Source organism: Pithys albifrons, chromosome 11, assembly GCF_047495875.1.
Source record: "Pithys albifrons albifrons isolate INPA30051 chromosome 11, PitAlb_v1, whole genome shotgun sequence".
NCBI classification, from domain to species: Eukaryota; Metazoa; Chordata; class Aves; order Passeriformes; family Thamnophilidae; genus Pithys; species Pithys albifrons.
The window spans coordinates 5,135,554-5,153,795 of record NC_092468.1 but is presented as its reverse complement, the minus strand read 5'-3'; the positions used below and the strand labels follow the sequence as shown (position 1 = coordinate 5,153,795).

Below are 18,242 nucleotides of genomic sequence, written 5' to 3'. Positions count from 1 at the left end.
CGAGCGTGCCAAATGCAAACCTACTCATTCAGCTACTCTCTCCACTACACTTTTTTATGCACATCTTCTTCAGTCAGGTTCCTCTTCCTCCTCTCTTGCATGGTTCAAGGGCCCTTCCTTCTCCCTAACTTATCCATTCTATACTGCTCCTTTCTGCTTTATTTGCCTGCTCTTGCAAACATTTGTCATATTTCAAGAGCCAGTCTGTGTACTGCAGGGTCATGGGTTTCTTCTGTCCCAACTGCAAGGTCATGGATTTTTTTCCCCTTCCCCACACTATGTCCTGCATTCCCCAAAACATAAACAAACTGCCAATCCTTCCTGAAGCAGACTTCAACTGCAAATCTGATACACAGGCTGGAGCACAACTCAGCATGGGAGGATGCACTGGCAAGCACTTCAGCAAGAAACAGGAACCGATGCACACAGCTGAGGCCCTGCAGAGCTCATGCTCCAGCTGTTATCATGCACCAAAGGCTGAATTCTCACACTCCACGGTTCAGATAGCAGGTAGAGTTGGCTTCACGAACGGCACATCTTCACTTGGCTACACAGAGGTATCATTACCTGCCTGCTCCATGTCTCTCCTTTGGCCCCTTAGCTCCTGCTCCAGCCCTTTCCTGAAGGTTTGTGGACAGCATGCATGCCCACAGCATTTCCAATTCCACAGCTCCTACCTGACTGTTCCGCTGCTTTGTGCCGCTTGTTGGGATGTGTGATAGTGATATCCTCGTAGTCGGGGTCCTTCTCTGCGATCACTCTCTTGATCCCAGACATGTTCTCTATTCCACTGGGAGGAAAAATAAAGCCTTAACGTTACCCATAGTGACCTTCTGGGCAAAGTTGAACCTCTCAGCATGGGGAGGCCTGCGGTGCACCCCAAGAAGAGCGGGGGCACCTCCTTTCGCAGGGGCTGGAGATCATCTCGGCTGCACAGCCGGTTCTGTTCTGCACAGCCCAGGAGCCTCAAGTGCCTCCCGAGCCCCGCGGTGTCCCCCCGGCCCCGGCGGGGCTGTAGCGGCACAGCGCGCCCGCTGCTCGGGGTCCCCGCTGGGGCTGCGGGACAGACAGGGCTCCCTGCGCACAGGCACCAGCGCCCTGAGAAGGGGCACACCGGGTAACCCGAGCACGTGGGGAGAGCCCGGCAGGGCTGCGGGGGACACAGGGCCGCCCCCGCCGAGAGCCGCTCAGCGCGGCCACGACCCTTCGCTGCGGGGGCAGCGCGTCCCGCGGGGCGGGCGGGGCAGACTCGCAGCCGGGAGGTCGGGCCGAGGCCGCGCCGGGGGCCGCTGCCGGTGGCAGCGGTGTCGGTGCCGGAGCCGCCGTGGGGCGCGGAGGGCGGAGCGCTGCCCGCGGCCGGTCCCACGTGCGGCGGCGCCGCTCCCCTCCCCCGCCGCGCACACAAAGCCGCCGCCGCGGCCGCGCTCCCTCCCCACGCCGCGCCCGCCCCGCCGCTCACCCGCGCTCCGCCACCGGCCCGGCCCCGCCGCCTGCACCGGCTGCCCCCGCCCGCCGCGCCGCCCCGCCCCGGGCGCTCAGCGCCGGCCCCCGCCGGGCCGTCCCGCCGCCGCCGCCGCCATCAGCGCAGGGCCGAGCACCGCCCTCCCCGTCGGGGCGGGCCCGCGCAGGCGGGCAGGGAGCGGGGGGCGGTGCCGCCGGGGTGAGGGGGCTGTGAGGGACCGTGAAGGGGTTGTGAGGGCCCGTGAAGGGGTAGTGAGGGGCCGTGTGAGGGTTGTGAGGGCCCGTGAAGGGGTAGTGAGGGGCCGTGTGAGGGTTGTGAGGGCCCGTGAAGGGGTAGTGAGGGGCCGTGAGAGGGTTGTGAGGGCCCGTGAAGGGGTAGTGAGGGGCCGTGAGAAGCTGTGGGGGGCTATGAAGGGCCGTGAGGGGGTTGTAGGGGGCTGTGAGGGGCCATGAGGGACCGTAATGGACCGTGAGGGGCCATGAGGGACTGTAAAGGACCATGAGGGGCCGTAAGGGACCGTGAAGGACCGTGAGAGGGTTATAAAGGGCCGTGAGGGGTTGTGAGGGGCCATGAGGGACCGTAAAGGACCGTGAGGGGGATGTGAGGGGCCGTAAGGGACCGTGAAGGACCGTGAGTGGGTTATAAAGGGCCGTGAGGGGTTGTGAGGGACCGTGAAGGACCGTGAGGGGCCGTAAGGGACCGTGAAGGACCGTGAGTGGGTTATAAAGGGCCGTGAGGGGTTGTGAGGGGCCATGAGGGACCGTAAAGGACCGTGAGGGGGATGTGAGGGGCCGTAAGGGACCGTGAAGGGGTTGTGAGGGGCCGCAGCAAGTGCCACCTCCCTCCCCGGCCGCGGCAGCACCGCGGGGTCAGAGCACGGGACCGGGGAGCGCGGAGCTCCTTCCGGGGAAAGTGCCTTGCCGGGCCCGCAGCGGGTGAGGAGCGGGATGTGGGCAGGGCAAGGCAGGGTAGGGCTCGCTCGCGGCACCGGGGACACCGAGATGGGCCGTGTGCCTGTCTGGAGCGACGGATGCAGTGCCCTGACCTTGACTCGCTGCCTGGAATAATCGTGTTTTAACGTGTAATAAAATTTCACGAAGACATTTTAATATGGCAGATAATCCACGAAAGGATGATGAGAAGGGCATTGAGGTGCTGAAGCAGGTTCGGGCAAGGGCAAGGAAGATGGTGAAGGGCCTGGGGCACGGGTGCTGTGAGGAGTGGTGAGGGAGCTGGGGGTGTTCAGTCTGAAGAAGAGAAGGCTCGGGGGTACCCCAGTGCTCTTGACAACTCCCTGACAGGAGGGTGTAGCCAGGTGGGGGTCAGGTTCTTCTCCCAGGCAACAGGACGAGAGGACACAGCCTCAAGCTGCACCAGGGGAGGTTCAGGTTGGACATCAGGAAGAAATTCCTCACAGAAAGATGACTAGACATTAGAATGGGCTGCCTGGGAAGGTGGTGGAGTCAGGTCCCTGGAGGTGTTTAAGGAAAGTTGCCATGGTGGTGTTCGGTCATAGGGTGGGCTTGACAATCCCAGAGGTCCTTTCCAACCAAAATGATTCACTGGTTATATGATTAGCAAAAGAAAAAGAAAAAACCCACAAAACCAAACACCCCTGAAAGCAAGAAAGAGGCCTGGACTGGTGAGGTGCAGGATAGCAGGAGCAGCCCATGGCTGGTGGAGGACAGCCCTCACTTGCCCTTGGACAGGCTTCAAAAAAACCTTCTGCTATATTTAATGCGCACCATAGTTCATATTCTCTCAAATCAGAGCTAAAATTGTCTGAATTAGTGCAGTTAATGCCACAGTTTGTGTTTGGTTTTGGCCAGCCTGCAATACCTGTAAGGTGCAGCTAATGGCATTGATGCTTTGGTCTGTGGTAGTTTCATGGTTCATGCTGTGAACCAGGATAAATTAGTGTCCTGTTCACTAATGGATTTGCAAACTTATTTATGAGGCCACTAATTTGCAAGTGTATGTGGAATGTTCGAGACTTAGCCCTTAAAGTCTTTTTCTTATTTCAGGACCACTAATATGCCTGTTTTGAAAACATCTCAATGTTTCGGGGAAGAAAACTAGACTAGGATTGCATGAAGGGCAAGTTCCATGACGGAGATCTAGAATACATGTTACATGGATGTGGAAGCCAGGAGTACAACTGGTATTCCTCTAGAAAATACATGAAAGGTGAATGTAATCTGTAAGCAATGTGGTATTAAACCAAATGATTCCTCTCAGTTCAAGTGCAGTGGTAGGTCTTCATCACAGTCTGACCTGCTCACTCGCCCAGTGGCAAGTAGGACCTCAAGATGGCTAAGTAGGTAATTGTAGGAGAATAAACTTTCTATAGGATTCTTTCCACCCTGTGTTATCCCAGTCACCTTCCCTGTGTTACGTTACCTCTTCCTGATGTCCCATGCTGGTTTTGCCTTCCAATCCATTCACATTCTTTTCTTATCTTGATACCCAGGACTAACCAGATTTCAATCCCCACTCTCATTTTTCCAGTTCTCTTGCAAGTTTACTCTTCTTGCCCAGCCTCCAGCTTGCCTTTATTCCCATTGATAGCAAGCTCCATGTTGAGGCAGAAAAATTAGGAAGAAAAACACAGACTGGGAGGCAGAAAAGATCAATGGGTAGAGGCTGTACAAGGGGAGAATCCAACATGTTAAAATGATCCACATAACCCAGGAGGGAGTTTCCTCTTTGCTCCACCAACCCCCACTTTAGAACTTCTCATAAATTAAATAAACAGTGAACTATTCAAAAGGCAAATGTTTATTAGGTACACTGAACTTTAAAAAACTTTCAAAGAATTATGCAAGAAATATATATTTAAATATAACAGGTGTTATTGCCATTGTGCTACATTACAAAATCACTTTTCTACTGTCAGCACAATCTGAAGACCTTAATGCTGGATGAAAGATAGTTACACTGACTGGCACACAGTGAGTGGTCTGAGCTTTCCTGCTCACGTGTCCCTTGTGCTGCACCAGCCTGTTCTCCAGGACGAGATCAGCTCTTCACGGAATTGCGGCTTTTATGTCTCAGTAAATAAAGGAACTGGCAAGAAATAACATGAACTGCTGTTTTCCTCAGCAAAAAAGGAAAATCAAAACAGGATTTCAGGCAAAGATAAAGTATCATATGAGTAACAGTTCAGGAGGTAAACTCTCTTTTGTGGCCAAGTAGCTCCTATTAATCCGACTCCAGGTTGCTACAGGTGCACCAAAAGGAGAATGACTCAGAGGTCCAGCATTTACACAGATGAAATTAGTACATTACATTCAAGTCTCTTGATTTGCTTATTGCCATGCTGCACCACATTATTGCTTCATATTTTGTATCTTGAACAAGAGGTTGATGACTTCAGAGAGTCCAGAAATACCACAGAGGCTACTGACTAAAACAAGAAACTGTACATGTTACGGACAGGAAGTCAAAGACTAAACTCAGTCCTTTGTCACTGAGGCATGCTGGAAATAAAATAAAAAAACAAATACTGATTTCCCTAGATTAAATCTGCCATGGCATTGTATAAATGGAAGCATTCTAGGCATATTCTAAGTAAGAAGTTTAACTATTCTTATTAATGAATGGCAAGATTTATTTCTCTTAGAAGGATATCAACAGTCTAGACAGTAAGACCAATCCTAATAAAGGTACAAACTGGGAGAAGCAATCCAAGCTCTTTTTCAGGATAGATAAGAATATAGGTGAATTCAAGGCACAGGTCTTTTCAAAATTAACACACATTATTTTCTTTGGAGCTAATCATACAAAGTAAGCCATAATTACATTATTAACAAGCTGTACACGGGGGCTTTATGTGCATCACTTATAACAGCACTATCAGAAAATGATCACAAAATTATTCACACACAGATGTGCACACATGAACATGAGCATAGACTGGATCCCTACAGTAGAAAGACAGAAATGTTCCTGTAAATAGTTTACAGTTCTTACACAGGACTGTTACCAGGGCTGTATATGTCGAGTAACACAAACTCAGGTGTAACGTTAGTTAGGGAAGACAGCAAAGGCATCGCTCAGAGAATAGACAAGTCACTTCTGGTTTGGGGTGGGGCTGCTGGTGTGTGGCAATGCTCACAGCACTGGCATGGGCAGAATGAACTAACAGCCACCTCCATTTTTATCAATGCCACCTGAAATAATTCCACACTGAAGAAACTTGCGCGTTAAATATATTTTAAAAAATGTAAATATCTGCTTGGCCCCCAACGCGATAGCAAATTTCTGCTTAGAAATCTCATCTTACCATGTAGACTCCTTTTCTTAGTATATGTTGCTCAGATTTTTTTTATCAGGCACAAAAAACTGTTTCATTTGTACTTTCTTATGTGCATGAGTCTACATTTAGATGAAAATATTCATTCTGCCTCACAGTGATCAAGTCTGTTGAGTTTCTTAATGCTCTTGAATTGGTTTTTGCCATCTTCAGTGGTAGGGAAACCCCCCAACACCTACTTGCCTAGTTGGGCAGTTCAGAAAAATAAACTTTGGCTTTCCTGAGCATTGCCACTAGCAGAGCACAACCGTATCTGCACCTGACTGTATCTCCAGCTGAGTTCAGAGAATTGATAGACACTAAATATTTTTACCACCTGAGTTTCAGCATCTGGAATTTAAAACTTGTGAGCATCCAGAACACCTCGGTTTCAGCAAGCCCAGCCACATGTACAAACCCCTCCTGCCATGTCTCAGCTCCAGGGAGTTTCTTCTCTCCTCTCATCTCTTTGGAGCTGATGAAGCCCATGGCTGTGCCCTACCAGCCTCGGGCAGGAAGGAAACCTGAAGTCAGGCAGTGAGTGGGGGCTCTGCTGCTTTTTCTGTCCTTGCAGCTCAAGTAAAGGAAAAACAGGATAAATTGAGTATTGCTCTAAGATAATGTGGTAAACTCCACTATTCCGAGAAAGAAGCTGGAACAGGCACCACTCAAGCTTCCTCTGAACCTCTGTCAAGGTGAGCACTTCCTACATCATCAGCCTCTCTCAAAAACTTGCAGTATTAAACATATAATTTAAAAAGCTTCAGTAAATTTTAAGGGTCCATATCAACATAATCTGCATTAACATCTCTGCATCACAGAGTACAAACAAAGCAATCTTTGCTCAGAACTGCACTGGTACCAATCAAAAAACAAACGTACAATCTGGACCCCTTGGTGCTGGAGCGGAAAGCACAGTGCCCAACTCCCAAAATGCAGGCACACAGTGGAAAAAGATTCATCTGACGGAAGAGATTCCACAAATTATGCCTACTTAAGCATTATCAAGGAAGGGGCTTACAGGTACAACTACACGATTCCCAGGCAATGCTCTGTGCTTGATGGCTGTAAAAAGGGGGAATCATTCAGGCAAAGGCTGGAGGCTGCACTGCCTGGAGTACTGCAGGACTGAAATCAGTGAGTCAGAACCTTCCAAAAGCCCAGCTGCAGGGAAGCATCAACTTTCTTTTCAATTAATGTCACATGGTTAAGAACTGAAGCAGATATCAAAATGGAGAAGAAAAATATTTACTCATTCCTGTTTAGTGGAATGAAGACAAGTTTCAGGATTTATTTATTTTTGTGTGACTTGGAGATACTTGGGCCCTCTTCCCCTGTATGGTTGGACTGAAGTTGTGCAGGTGCTCTAGAGCTACCAAAACCTATTACCATTTGTGATGGAAATATTTTGATCAGAGTAGGTGACATTAATAATTTTCTCTCCTAGAGGAGACAAAAAAAACCCAACTCAACTTGCTGCTCAAGCCCATAAACTGCAAGCAGCTCAATATGCATAATAGAGTTTAAATCTTGGAATTCATTTATACCTAAGTGAAATGCATTGGAGAACACATGGCTCAGGAATGCAACTTCCAAATTAAGGCATCCTTCCAGAAAAATGGTTCATTTTCATTAAACCAAACTTGAATTGTTGTTTTCTAATACATCTAAAGATAACTGTAACAGAGCAGGCCATAAGTGCAAATTATTTACCAAGTTAACAAGCAAGAAGGAAAACTCACTGTCTGTTTTAAGGAAATCATTGCATAAGTAACTGCCATGAAGCAACGCTCCACACCTGGAACTGCTCAGCACTGAATACAGGTTGTCAGGAATCAGAACCAGAAGTTTTCTTCCGCATCTACTGTTCATTAAACACTGTCATTTTCAAAATAATAGGGAACAGTAACAGTACATAAATTGTTAATAGAAGACAACTGAACTAAAAAATGCATCTTCAAAACCATAGAAAGCAGTATCTTGTTATTTACAGAGTAGTGCAGTATTATAAACACAGATTAAATGACATTGTTCTACACCTACAGAATAAGGACTGTTTAAAAACTTTAACATGACAATCAACATTACAAGTCTGAATACAAACAAGAGGAAATCAATGGAGAGTATTTTTCAACTTGCATCTCTAAGTGCTTCTAGAACTTTTGACATTTTCATTTACAATGATGGCACAAGCTATATACACTGTTAGTATATACTACTGGTTACTGGGCAATAACTGTTGCAATCAACACACCTTATTCACAGGTACTGAAATTGCCTTTTCAAAGTAAAACTTGATGAGCAGAAACAGAAGAAACTTAGAAAAGGATTAATTTATCTGACTCAATTGTCTTGCATTACTGAGGGACTTTCTTTTTAGGGCAATGTCAATGTACCTGCTCAGGGATTGACTTCCTGATCACATCACTGATATGCAAAGGTTTGTATTTTATCAGTATTCTTAGCATATACAAAGCAGTGTTTGGTATTCAACCAGAAACTGAAATTTGTGTCCTTTCCTGAGGTTACAAGTTAATACATCCCAAAGTGCAGCTCTCAGTGCTCTTTAAAAGTCATGACCGTGTTACTGAAAACTGTGACTCCCAGTTTGGCATAACTTCACTGAGGGTCAGAATTTCCATCTCGTGAAGAAATACTCTGGGAAAACAGATGAGGAAAGTCCAGTGGAACAAACAACGTTCCAGAGATGGTGCTTGTTTTCATCCTCCTGAGCAAGCACAGAGACGAGAACCCCGAGGCCAGGGCTGGCTCTGCAGGAGTTTTGGTTTTTTTCTGCCCTGGCACTGACCAACTTCCCCTATTGGCTGCTGTCCTCAGAATTCCTTTGAAAGGCAGTTCCTGTGGTTTTTGGTGATTAACAGGGAACTGGTACGCAGACAATCCTATTCATTTTCCAACTCTCAAGTGCTATTTCAGTTTTTATGAACTTTGTGCCTCAACTGTGCAACTGTACACTGAAAATAAAGAAACTTAGTACAGAAATCTAGAGAGGACTTAAAAAATACCTTTACTGAAAAAAATTTAAAGAAAAATGGTGGTGTGTGTCAAAACACAGGTGCTTCCTTGGCTTCAGAATTACCCAAAACATGTCATATGGGAGTCACCTCAGATGGCTACATGGACAGGTCCACAGGTATTTTTCTGGTGACAGCAGGGACCTTCCCCGAACAACTTTATCTGTGGCCAAGCAGCTTACACAGTAGTTTAACTGTGCTGAGGAAGTGATTGTCTGAAGAAAGGCCAAGAAATACTTGGTGGATACTCTGCCATCTCTGCAGATGAGATATCCAAAAGGCCAATTCATAAGCTGTAGGGCACAATCCATGTCCCTACCTCTATCCTCAAGTAATTTATAATGTGATTCAGGAAAGTGGGAGAATCAAGAGTTCACCACCCTTTATTTCTTAAAAAGTGTAGAGATACTTTGCAGTGAGCGAAGAGTGAACCAGTAACTTTCAGCCTTTAGCCATATTATTCCAAAAAATGGGATTCAAAACTTGCTGCACAGACACCTGGCCTACACCTCACTGGTTTTCCATGTCATGTAGCCTTGTACTTCTGATGGACATTTATCAACACTAAGAATAAGGTCCACAGGGCTAAGGTACACAATACTGTCACTGCAGTGTGTTGTGGTGGCTCAAACAACCAGTTCCTCCTTCAGAAAAAATCATTCCTCAAAGATTCTCGTATTTCTTCTATGTAGCTTGTTTTTTGGTGTGGTTTTAATTCCAAACCATACATGATCTGACATAAAATCTGCTTGGTTAAGCCATGTAATCTGCTTGTAAGAATGCTGCATACGAATTACAATTATTTAAGCTTTTTAAATTGTAGACAGTGATCGTAGATGATTCTTTGGTATGTACTTGCCTGTGTAATTATCCCATTAGCAGAACTGAAACACCTTGCAGATACTGCTTCTTAGGACACAGGCACAAATGCTTGTGAAGGCACTTTCACAGAAAAGATTCCAAGGTTTTAATTACTAATCACACATATGGTAAACTTTCTGTCCACTAGTACAATGTACTGTTACTGCTCTTGGATCAGAACCCACAGCAGATATAACTGAACTCTGCTTACTGGATAGGTTTGGAGACTTGTTTTCTAAGTTAAATTAATCCTTTTTCTAAAGGCACAGGATATGATTTTTATATGACACTTAGGCAGAGAATTCCCACTTCGGGAATCTTTAAAAAGCTGGTCTTGCAGCAGACCACTGGATTCATTCATGCCGTTTTCTTCTTTGTTCAGGAAAAAAAATAAATTACAGTTTAAAGCCTTTTTCATTATATCTATGAATGGTCACACAGCCATGATACGATACTGGCCTGGGCATGGCTGCTACTCCTGTGATAATTCCGGTTGCAGGGTCATAACATAGAATAGTGTCTGTGGCTTCACCGTTTTCCCGTCTTCCACCAAGGATATAGATTTTTCCATTACACACAGACATGCCACAATTCTCCTGTTTCAAAAAACCACAAAAGAATGCAAGATTATTTAAAAAGCAAGACCTTGATTCCCACATGTCTGCCCTAGTGCAGGAAGACAACACTGTGACTCCCGTTTGTAAACAGCGTGGCCTATACTATTCCCTCCCGAACGGGCCAGTGCAGAAAGGACAGTAATCAGGGAAAGCAGCAGCACAGTCCTACAGAAAAGACTATTTCAGGTCTAAGCCTTCACTACACACAGCTCAGACAAGGGACACAATGGAACACTGTACTTACCCTTTAAAGATCTAAGGTAGGGAAAGGAGGAGAGAACAAAGGTTTTCAGAAGAGGGACCACAGTAGGTACTATCAATGCAAAAGAATTCGAACAAGAAGAATCTTAAGAGTAACAGATAATGAAGGGGGATGTAAATGGGGAGAGGAAAAAAGGCATGACTAAAAGGAGTGCATAAGAAAAGACTGTGCTATGTCTTACTTGAAACAGAGATAGGATTTTATTTCTTCCTTAAAAGCAGGCATGGAAAAAATAATCAGTTAAATAGAGAACACAGATCAAAACAGAGGAACAGAAGGAGGGCCAGGAAAAAGAACAAATTTCTGTTAAAGTAATACCACAGAGTACATGACTGATGTTTAAAAAAACATCAGAAAATGTAACTGATATACACACTTCACTACTGAGGGCACACATTTAACTTCTGTGTCCCATTATGCGGAAGTGACAGAGTCATTGCTCAAGTCAGACACTTTCTGTGCTATACAGAGGGGCTTTTCCACACTGTAAAAACAGCCTTCAATACTTGTTACATTGAAAGGCCCTATCAACTAGGAATTACTATCTTTGGCCTAAATTAAAACAAGCAGCAGAACTTGACAGAGAAAATTCCCATACAATTAAAACATCACCCCTTATACTGTTACGCTGTTCTCCAACAGTAACAGCTCCCAAAGTCTTGACTGGCTAACAGTGAAACCCAGCTGAAAAGCTACTGGTTTAGAAACTTCATCTGTGAGGTTTTGAGTTATACAGAAGAGATGGTAAACCAAGAATGGAATCAGAAATGCGACTGTATTAGGGTTAAACAAGTGCATACTCATTTCATGCCAAGATGTTAAGGTTTCAGCTGTGTACAGGCCTTTCATTGTTAATTACCTGTCTGCTGAATGTGTTCTGTACATGCATCCAGTAGTCCTCAATGGGATCATAGCAGTATATGGCTTTGGTGAGCCCACCAGCAACGTAGATCAGGTTGTTCAAAGACACGGCCGTGATACATCTCTTGGCGATGGGGATCGTTGCACGGAGCAGCCAAGAATTGGTGTCAGGATCATAAGACTGAACCTGAAAACAAATACATGCCTTTCAGATTAAAAGCCTAAATGAAATAACAGCCTGGCATGCCCACAGGTTATACAAGGAGAGACAAAGCTGTGTCTGGTGGGCAATACCTCACCAAGAAAACAAGGTCAATATAAATACAGGGCCATATATCAATAATGTATATGCAAATATGTACTATATTTTTTTCCAAACATATCTAAGAATTCACAGAACTTGAGAACCCAATGATTGTGGGGGTGACAGTATGTGTGTATCTCTTAAGGTCTGAGGTGATTGATGAATGCATCCTTAAGGACCAGAGAACCTCCTGCAGAATGTGGCTGCCTTGTAACCAGTAGAATCTTTCCATGTATCTGAGCTGAACTACTGACCAATAGTGTACTGGCATGTTTTATACAGGAGTAGATAAAAGTGAAGCTGTTACTAAAAATAAAGTCCTTTGTCTTCTGTGAGCCTTCTGATCACACTGCAGCCTGAGCTGTCTCTGCCTCCTCTAACCGCCACAAACCTAATCCACATTACCCCAATAAAGGGTGACCCCAATAAACGACAGTATCCATGAGAAAGACAGCAGTAACAGTTTATCATTAACACTCTCTGTATAACTCCACACTCCCTTCAGCAAACATTTAAAGCACATCTCTCTCTGTAGGATCTGGTTTTAACCCAGCAATGCTGTTGACTGTGGACAGAAGATGAAACCAAACACAACCACCTGACCTTGTCAGAGCAGGTGTTGTCGTCGGGCCCGCCGCCGATGACGAACAGTTTGCCCACACAGCTGGTCACTGCCGGGGAGCTCACGGCCTCCTTCAGGGGAGCCACCTCGGTCCAGCGGTTGGAAAACGAGTCATAACACTCCACGCTGCTGAGCCGGTTCTGCCCATCGTATCCCCCCACCACATACACCTGTGCAAAGGGGCAAAACTACCATCATCCCCTGTGTACAGGAGGGATTACATTTACATATGAAATTAAATTATTTTAAAGCTAATTTGCCAGGTCTGTGGAAGGGTACTTTCCTCTAATTTTTAATTTATATACAGAAGGAAAATGCACTTTAAAAAAAAAAGGTAAAGATTTCCTGGAGAGTTCCATTCAGTCACATGAGGAATGACACTGCAAACCCGTGCCAAAGCGTAGCATTATTAATACTACGATAGAAACATCCTGTTTGAATGGCATTTGTTAGAAAAGGCATTTCTCTGCATTTCTCTTTTTTTATAACATTCAGCAACAGCAGCAGTAGTAAAGTCCATCTGAGTTTGCCTTTGCTTTTCAGTGCTTTTTCCCTACTTACAGAAATATTTCCTCATCTCAGTTTGTATACTCCACTTTTCTGCCCCTTCTCTCATATTTAAGAAGCAGAGCTCATTATTTAGGTCTACTTTCTTCTCTGCTCAGCTGCAAGTTTCATCTTAAGAAGTCAAGGGACACCACATGCACATCCTTTCTAATTTTCACTAACAGAATCCCCACAGGCAGTTGATTCCAACTACCCAGTTTATCTTCAGGCATCTTAATAATACAGCAAACTCTCCCATTTCCACACTCCACATGTTTGGTTAATTTCAACACATTAAATACAAGAGCCAATATTGAGAGCAGCACCAATTTCTGTTAATAAATGCATAAGCTGTCAGACCTTTGACAGCACTTCTGAAGCACAGGCTAATTCAGATGCCACTCTTGCTTCCCAAAAATTTGCTTCTTAGGAATAACACACTTCAATGATGAAAGACTCCCCAAAAAATAAATGACTGAGGAGTAAAATGAGTTTCATGTCCAGGGGTAGTCTCTAACTGACAAAGAGCATGTTTGAAATATTATTTTAAAGTAGGTATTTTTAAAATTGTTTTACATCAAAAACAAAGTAATACTTAAACGTTTTCTCCACTGTCTTCTTACCTACAGCAAACATCCCCACTATAAACAATTTAAAATATACTTTTCTTACTTTACCAAGAAGAACAGCCATTTTATGTCTCCATCTGCCTTTATTTAAGGAGGCAACTCTGATCCAAATGTTAAGTTGAGAGTTATAAATCCACACATCCCGGCTATTGATTCTTCCACCTTTAAAAACAAAAATATGCCAATTTGGAAAACCATTGTATTGGAAATGTTAACTATTAACATGCCCCTCTACAGTGGGCAATGAAAACTTTGTAGCACTTGTTGGGTGAAATAAGGATCTACCAGTATTTATAAGTTAAACTGAAAAAGTCATTTCAAGTGGATTTCAAACATGAAAACACAGAGTAAGTCACTTTCCTCATGTCTGCTTTCCTCACTAACATGCTGAGATCACATCAGATTATTTCTTGAGGTTGGGATGCCTGTTAATGGCTTTTGCCCATGCTCTGAATTCAGATTTCCTGAATTGTCACTGCCTGGATGAGACACCCAAAATCTTACCCCTCGATGTGCCCTGTGGCACATCCCCACCACCCACCGTCCCTCTGTCCTGTCCATGCACAAGTTTACACTGACACAGGTACTACACACCTGAGGAGACAATTTCTTTGGCTGAATTAACACACAGAGCTTGGTGCCTAAACCATCAGCTGCACCCTGTAATTTTCCCTTGCTAAAGAACTACTGGTAAAAGCCCACTTGGGACTTTTTGTTTGTAGTTTTCCCAGCTGTTGCTGCAAACATTTTGCTGCTGTATTTTAAAGCAATGCACTTCATAAGCACAAGCTGGTCTCGTTAAATACAATTGATGTCCTGGAATAAGCTGTAAAAAACTGCAGATTCATGTCAAACAAAACCTCCAGAAAACACTTTAGTTTACAGTAAGATTGTGCTGGGGCTGTTGTTCACCATTTACATCAAAAAGTGACTTTCAGCTGAGCTTCTAGAAGGTCACAGTATGAAGATCTACCACAATACTTTAAAAGACTCCCAAATAACAAACAAGAAAAAATCCCCAATCAATCATTGTATCATAGAATGGCTTGGGTTAGAAGGGACCTTAAAGACCACCTAGCAATGAAAAACAACCATCCAAGAAAACAAAGAATTCTTAAACTTTTTAGGAATATTCACCTGAAACAAGAATATCATTCCGTAGAGCACACACTGCATACTCAGACTTGGTAAACTCTGGGAGTTTAGCCAGTGATTTCCACTCTCCTGTTACGGGATCGTAGCACTCCGTGTACGGCAAATTAAACCCTCCGACTCGTTCACAGCCTCCAACAACAACTATCACCTCAGAATAACCAGTTGATCTAAAAAAGTGAGCACAGAAAACTAAGATGTAGGAGATATTTATTAGCACATGGAGGCCAAACAACACTGTCTTCTAAACTGTGTGAAAATCAGAAAATTTACTATTTAGTGTTAACTTTTACAATAAAGGGGGAAAAAAAGTCATTCAGCCAACAGAGGTTTCACTGTTTCCAGCTGTCTCGTTACACAGCAGGTTCCACACTGACAGATGTCCTGTGTAAGGGGTGGAGCTCCACTGCACAATGCTCTATGTAAAAATCAAATCAGTAAGTAACACAGAAAGCCTTTACTCTAATAGTATTTTCACTTTGTGCACATAAAAAGATCAGAAACCAAGTTCAAGCAAGGCCTGTTTCACAATGACACCTGTCCTCACGTCCCCCCTGATTTTTACAAAATGAATAGTACTTTACATTGCTTAAATATCCAAAAAGTTTAAAAGCTGAGGAATACACTCACCAAAATAAGGGAAAAGAAAGAGGCCTTAGAGCCAATGCACAATAAAGCAAACAACAGGAATAGGGATAGAAGGAAACATTAATGAATGCTGAAATAAAACTTCAAACCTAAACAAAAAATTAAAACTCAGTGTGAAAACAGTTAAGGACTAGACAGTCTGCAATGTACATATATAGGCTTTTAAATTCTATTCCACACACTCATTTTGCTTTTGCATAATACATATTCTATATTCCCAGCAGTAAAAAAACTTATTTATTAACCAGCTTTTGAACACAGAGAATCAACCAACCATCTTTGATGTGCAAATCAAACCGTGACCACCTTTTATCCCTCCTATCAAATTTGTAATTTCTTGTCAGCATTTGTCAAACTCCTTTCTTTTCAGGGCACTTTTAGAATAAAGCATTTTGCACTGACATACTGACTTCAAGGACTGCTGTCAATGGAGCAATTAGGCAAGATTGATTTTTGATAAGCCTTTTTGTTATGTTGTGCTTTGCGTGATGATCCCAATATGAACAGACATCTCACAGAATAGACATTCACACCATTGCTGAGTACTGCAGCCTTCTCTCAAAAATAAAGACTTATGACTGCATTTGAGGTAAAAATTGCACGACTTGTCCCTAAAGTTTGTAATATGAACTTCTGCACACGTACACCTATAAATTCTGATGACGTTTTCCCTGTTTTGAAACACCAGGAGCAAAACTAGTTAGTCCATTTATCTCCTTGTCACCTCACACTGTAATTTAAATATACCATATATGTTTCTACTCAAAATATTGTCAATAGGCAAAGGCAATGCTGAATGACACAATCCTACATGATGACACAAAGGAGATGTGTCTGAGGAATGGCCCTTACGCAGCTGAGCCAGTCAGAAGAAACTCTCATTGGCTGCTCAGCTTTGGAGTCAGGCTCGTTCCTGGGTTCTATGTATTTACTGTCACTGGGTTTTGCTTTTTTGAGGAATAACTCTGAAAAGAATCTCTCACAGGATAAGAAAGGGGAAGTTCCTGTGCCAGCAAAGCATTGCTGAGGAAAGGAACTTCCATAAAAGCAAGACTCTCATCTCATAATTTGCTGTAGAAACCAGCCCAGATACACCAGCTCACTGGGGGTACAAAGAGGTTTGCCTGTTGATCAGTTTCTAGGTTAGAATCAAGGTCTCCACTCACATACTGAAAAGCTTACTTTATTTTAAAAATAAATGAACCAAAGATCTTTGCTCAGAGAGAGCTCTTTATGAATTGCTATGAAATTTTTCTCCTTGAAGAAAATATTCATTTAACATAGTATTACACATCTACAGAAAACAAAAATTTTCCCAACATTTTAGAACCTCTAGAACCATATTCTTTCTTAAATATTTTCTCTATTACATTTTCTTGAAGGAGTCTTGCACTGTAGAGGTTTTACGGCTAGTTCCTAAGATTTGTTTTGCAAATGACAGAGGGCACATTACTTTAACAAGAAAAAGTAAGTAATACTGGGGTGGAAGTTCACAAAAAGAAAATACAGGTAATGCTAATTCCAGAAAAGAACCAAGAATATATATGAATGGAGGAGAGAAAAACCTGTAACCTTCTTGTCACCCTCAGAAGAAACAGTGTGAGCAAAATAACAGAGGTGCTAAAACAGGCACTAGAGATTGCAGGAGACACTGTCCCACCAGGAAGAGGTGCATAAAATAGAAAAGGGGAGGATGGAACAGGACCAGCAGTGCCACATCATTCTGTGCATTCCCAAGAGCAGGTTTCCTGGGGGACATGGGTTGCACAAGGAGAGAACACCACCCAGTACAGCACGAGCTGGACAGAACTCTCACAGGTCAAACAGATTACACTCCAAACCAGGTGAAGTTTGGAAAACAAATCACAGGAATTCTGGGAAATCACTACTTTTTTTTCTTCCCCACTGCAGAATCACTTTGGTACAGTAAATGATATAGCAGAGAAAATGCATAGGGAAATGGAAATCCACTTCTGTGAGGGGAAAAAAAAAGGGATTACATTAAAGGTCTCTAAAGACAACCAAAAAGGTGGTGTTAAATGTATAAATGTAGTAGTTTCTAATTAAAGAGAACACTCATGGTATGGTAACTAGACAGCCTAACAGAAACTTTGACTGAAAAACTCACAGGTAGATGAAAAATCTGAGAATAACTCAGATCACACTGCAGGAAGATCCAGTGTTGTTTTGTGTTACTGCTCATTGCCTGGTCTCAGCTTGGAGATCTGCTCTGCAACACAACCAGAAAGGACAGGAGAGACTCCAACGGAGCAGAAGGGACAGCCTCAAGATGTCACTAGTCCATAACAGGAAAGCTCTTTCAGAAAGACCTGCATTTGTCAATGATGCCCCAGCAGCAAAGAGCAATTGTTATGCCACATTTTAAACTTTTATTTACTTCAGGTAACTCCTCACTGGCTTCAAAAAAAGTAGAACCCACTTCACACTTAAGTGCATTCAAGCAATCACTATTTATTTCCAGAAGTTTCAACAAAAACACTGGCATGGGAATTTCTTGTCCTGCAGCCTGTCTCCTCTCAGAAACAGTTCATATAGAAAAGAAACTGGAGGAAAGCAAGAAACAAGGAAAACAGCTCTCCAGTGTCCTCTTCTCTCCAAATCCCTCTCAAAATGTCCAGAAAAGGTGTGGTGAAAACAAGGGGAAAGGGGGACCTGGCAACTGTTTTAAAATATCTCTTTTTGCTATAGGCAACAGAAACAAAGAGGCAACAGAAACAAATGACAAAGAACTATTCCATGAATGTAATATAGAAAAGGGGAAAAAATTCCTGCTGGGAGGCCAGCCAGTTTTCCTCTTTGTAAAATACTTCTCTTGTTCCTTCCTACTCAAATTCCCAGTGCAGTTTAATAAGCTCAGCATTAAACCAACAAACCCCCTCACACTTCAGAAATCACCTGTATTAGGCAAGGTACTTCATTTGCAAACTG

General features: G+C 43.7%; 2 protein-coding genes across 12 annotated transcripts in view; both read right to left on the bottom strand.

The window, feature by feature from the left end:
* YEATS2 (YEATS domain containing 2) overlaps window positions 1–1,589 on the bottom strand; it is a 47,377-nt gene extending 45,788 nt beyond the window's left edge. For all 8 annotated transcript variants that reach the window (XR_011698718.1, XM_071565983.1, XM_071565984.1 and 5 more), the window contains exons 1-2: window positions 1,460–1,589; window positions 678–790 (exon numbers count right to left, since the gene is read on the bottom strand). Coding sequence is in view for 7 of the 8 variants with exons in the window: in XM_071565983.1 (XP_071422084.1) it covers window positions 678–777 (100 nt within the window). In the remaining variant the exon portion in view is untranslated. The remainder of the gene's footprint in view (window positions 1–677; window positions 791–1,459) is intronic.
* A 2,628-nt stretch (window positions 1,590–4,217) lies between these two features.
* Window positions 4,218–18,242, bottom strand: part of KLHL24 (kelch like family member 24) — a 30,261-nt gene continuing 16,236 nt past the window's right edge. For all 4 annotated transcript variants that reach the window (XM_071567060.1, XM_071567057.1, XM_071567059.1 and 1 more), the window contains 5 exons: window positions 14,631–14,815; window positions 13,537–13,655; window positions 12,300–12,488; window positions 11,391–11,579; window positions 4,218–10,248 (listed from right to left, as the gene is read on the bottom strand). In XM_071567060.1, the coding sequence (XP_071423161.1) occupies window positions 10,048–10,248; window positions 11,391–11,579; window positions 12,300–12,488; window positions 13,537–13,655; window positions 14,631–14,815 (883 nt within the window). In that variant the 3' untranslated portion in view covers window positions 4,218–10,047. The remainder of the gene's footprint in view (window positions 10,249–11,390; window positions 11,580–12,299; window positions 12,489–13,536; window positions 13,656–14,630; window positions 14,816–18,242) is intronic.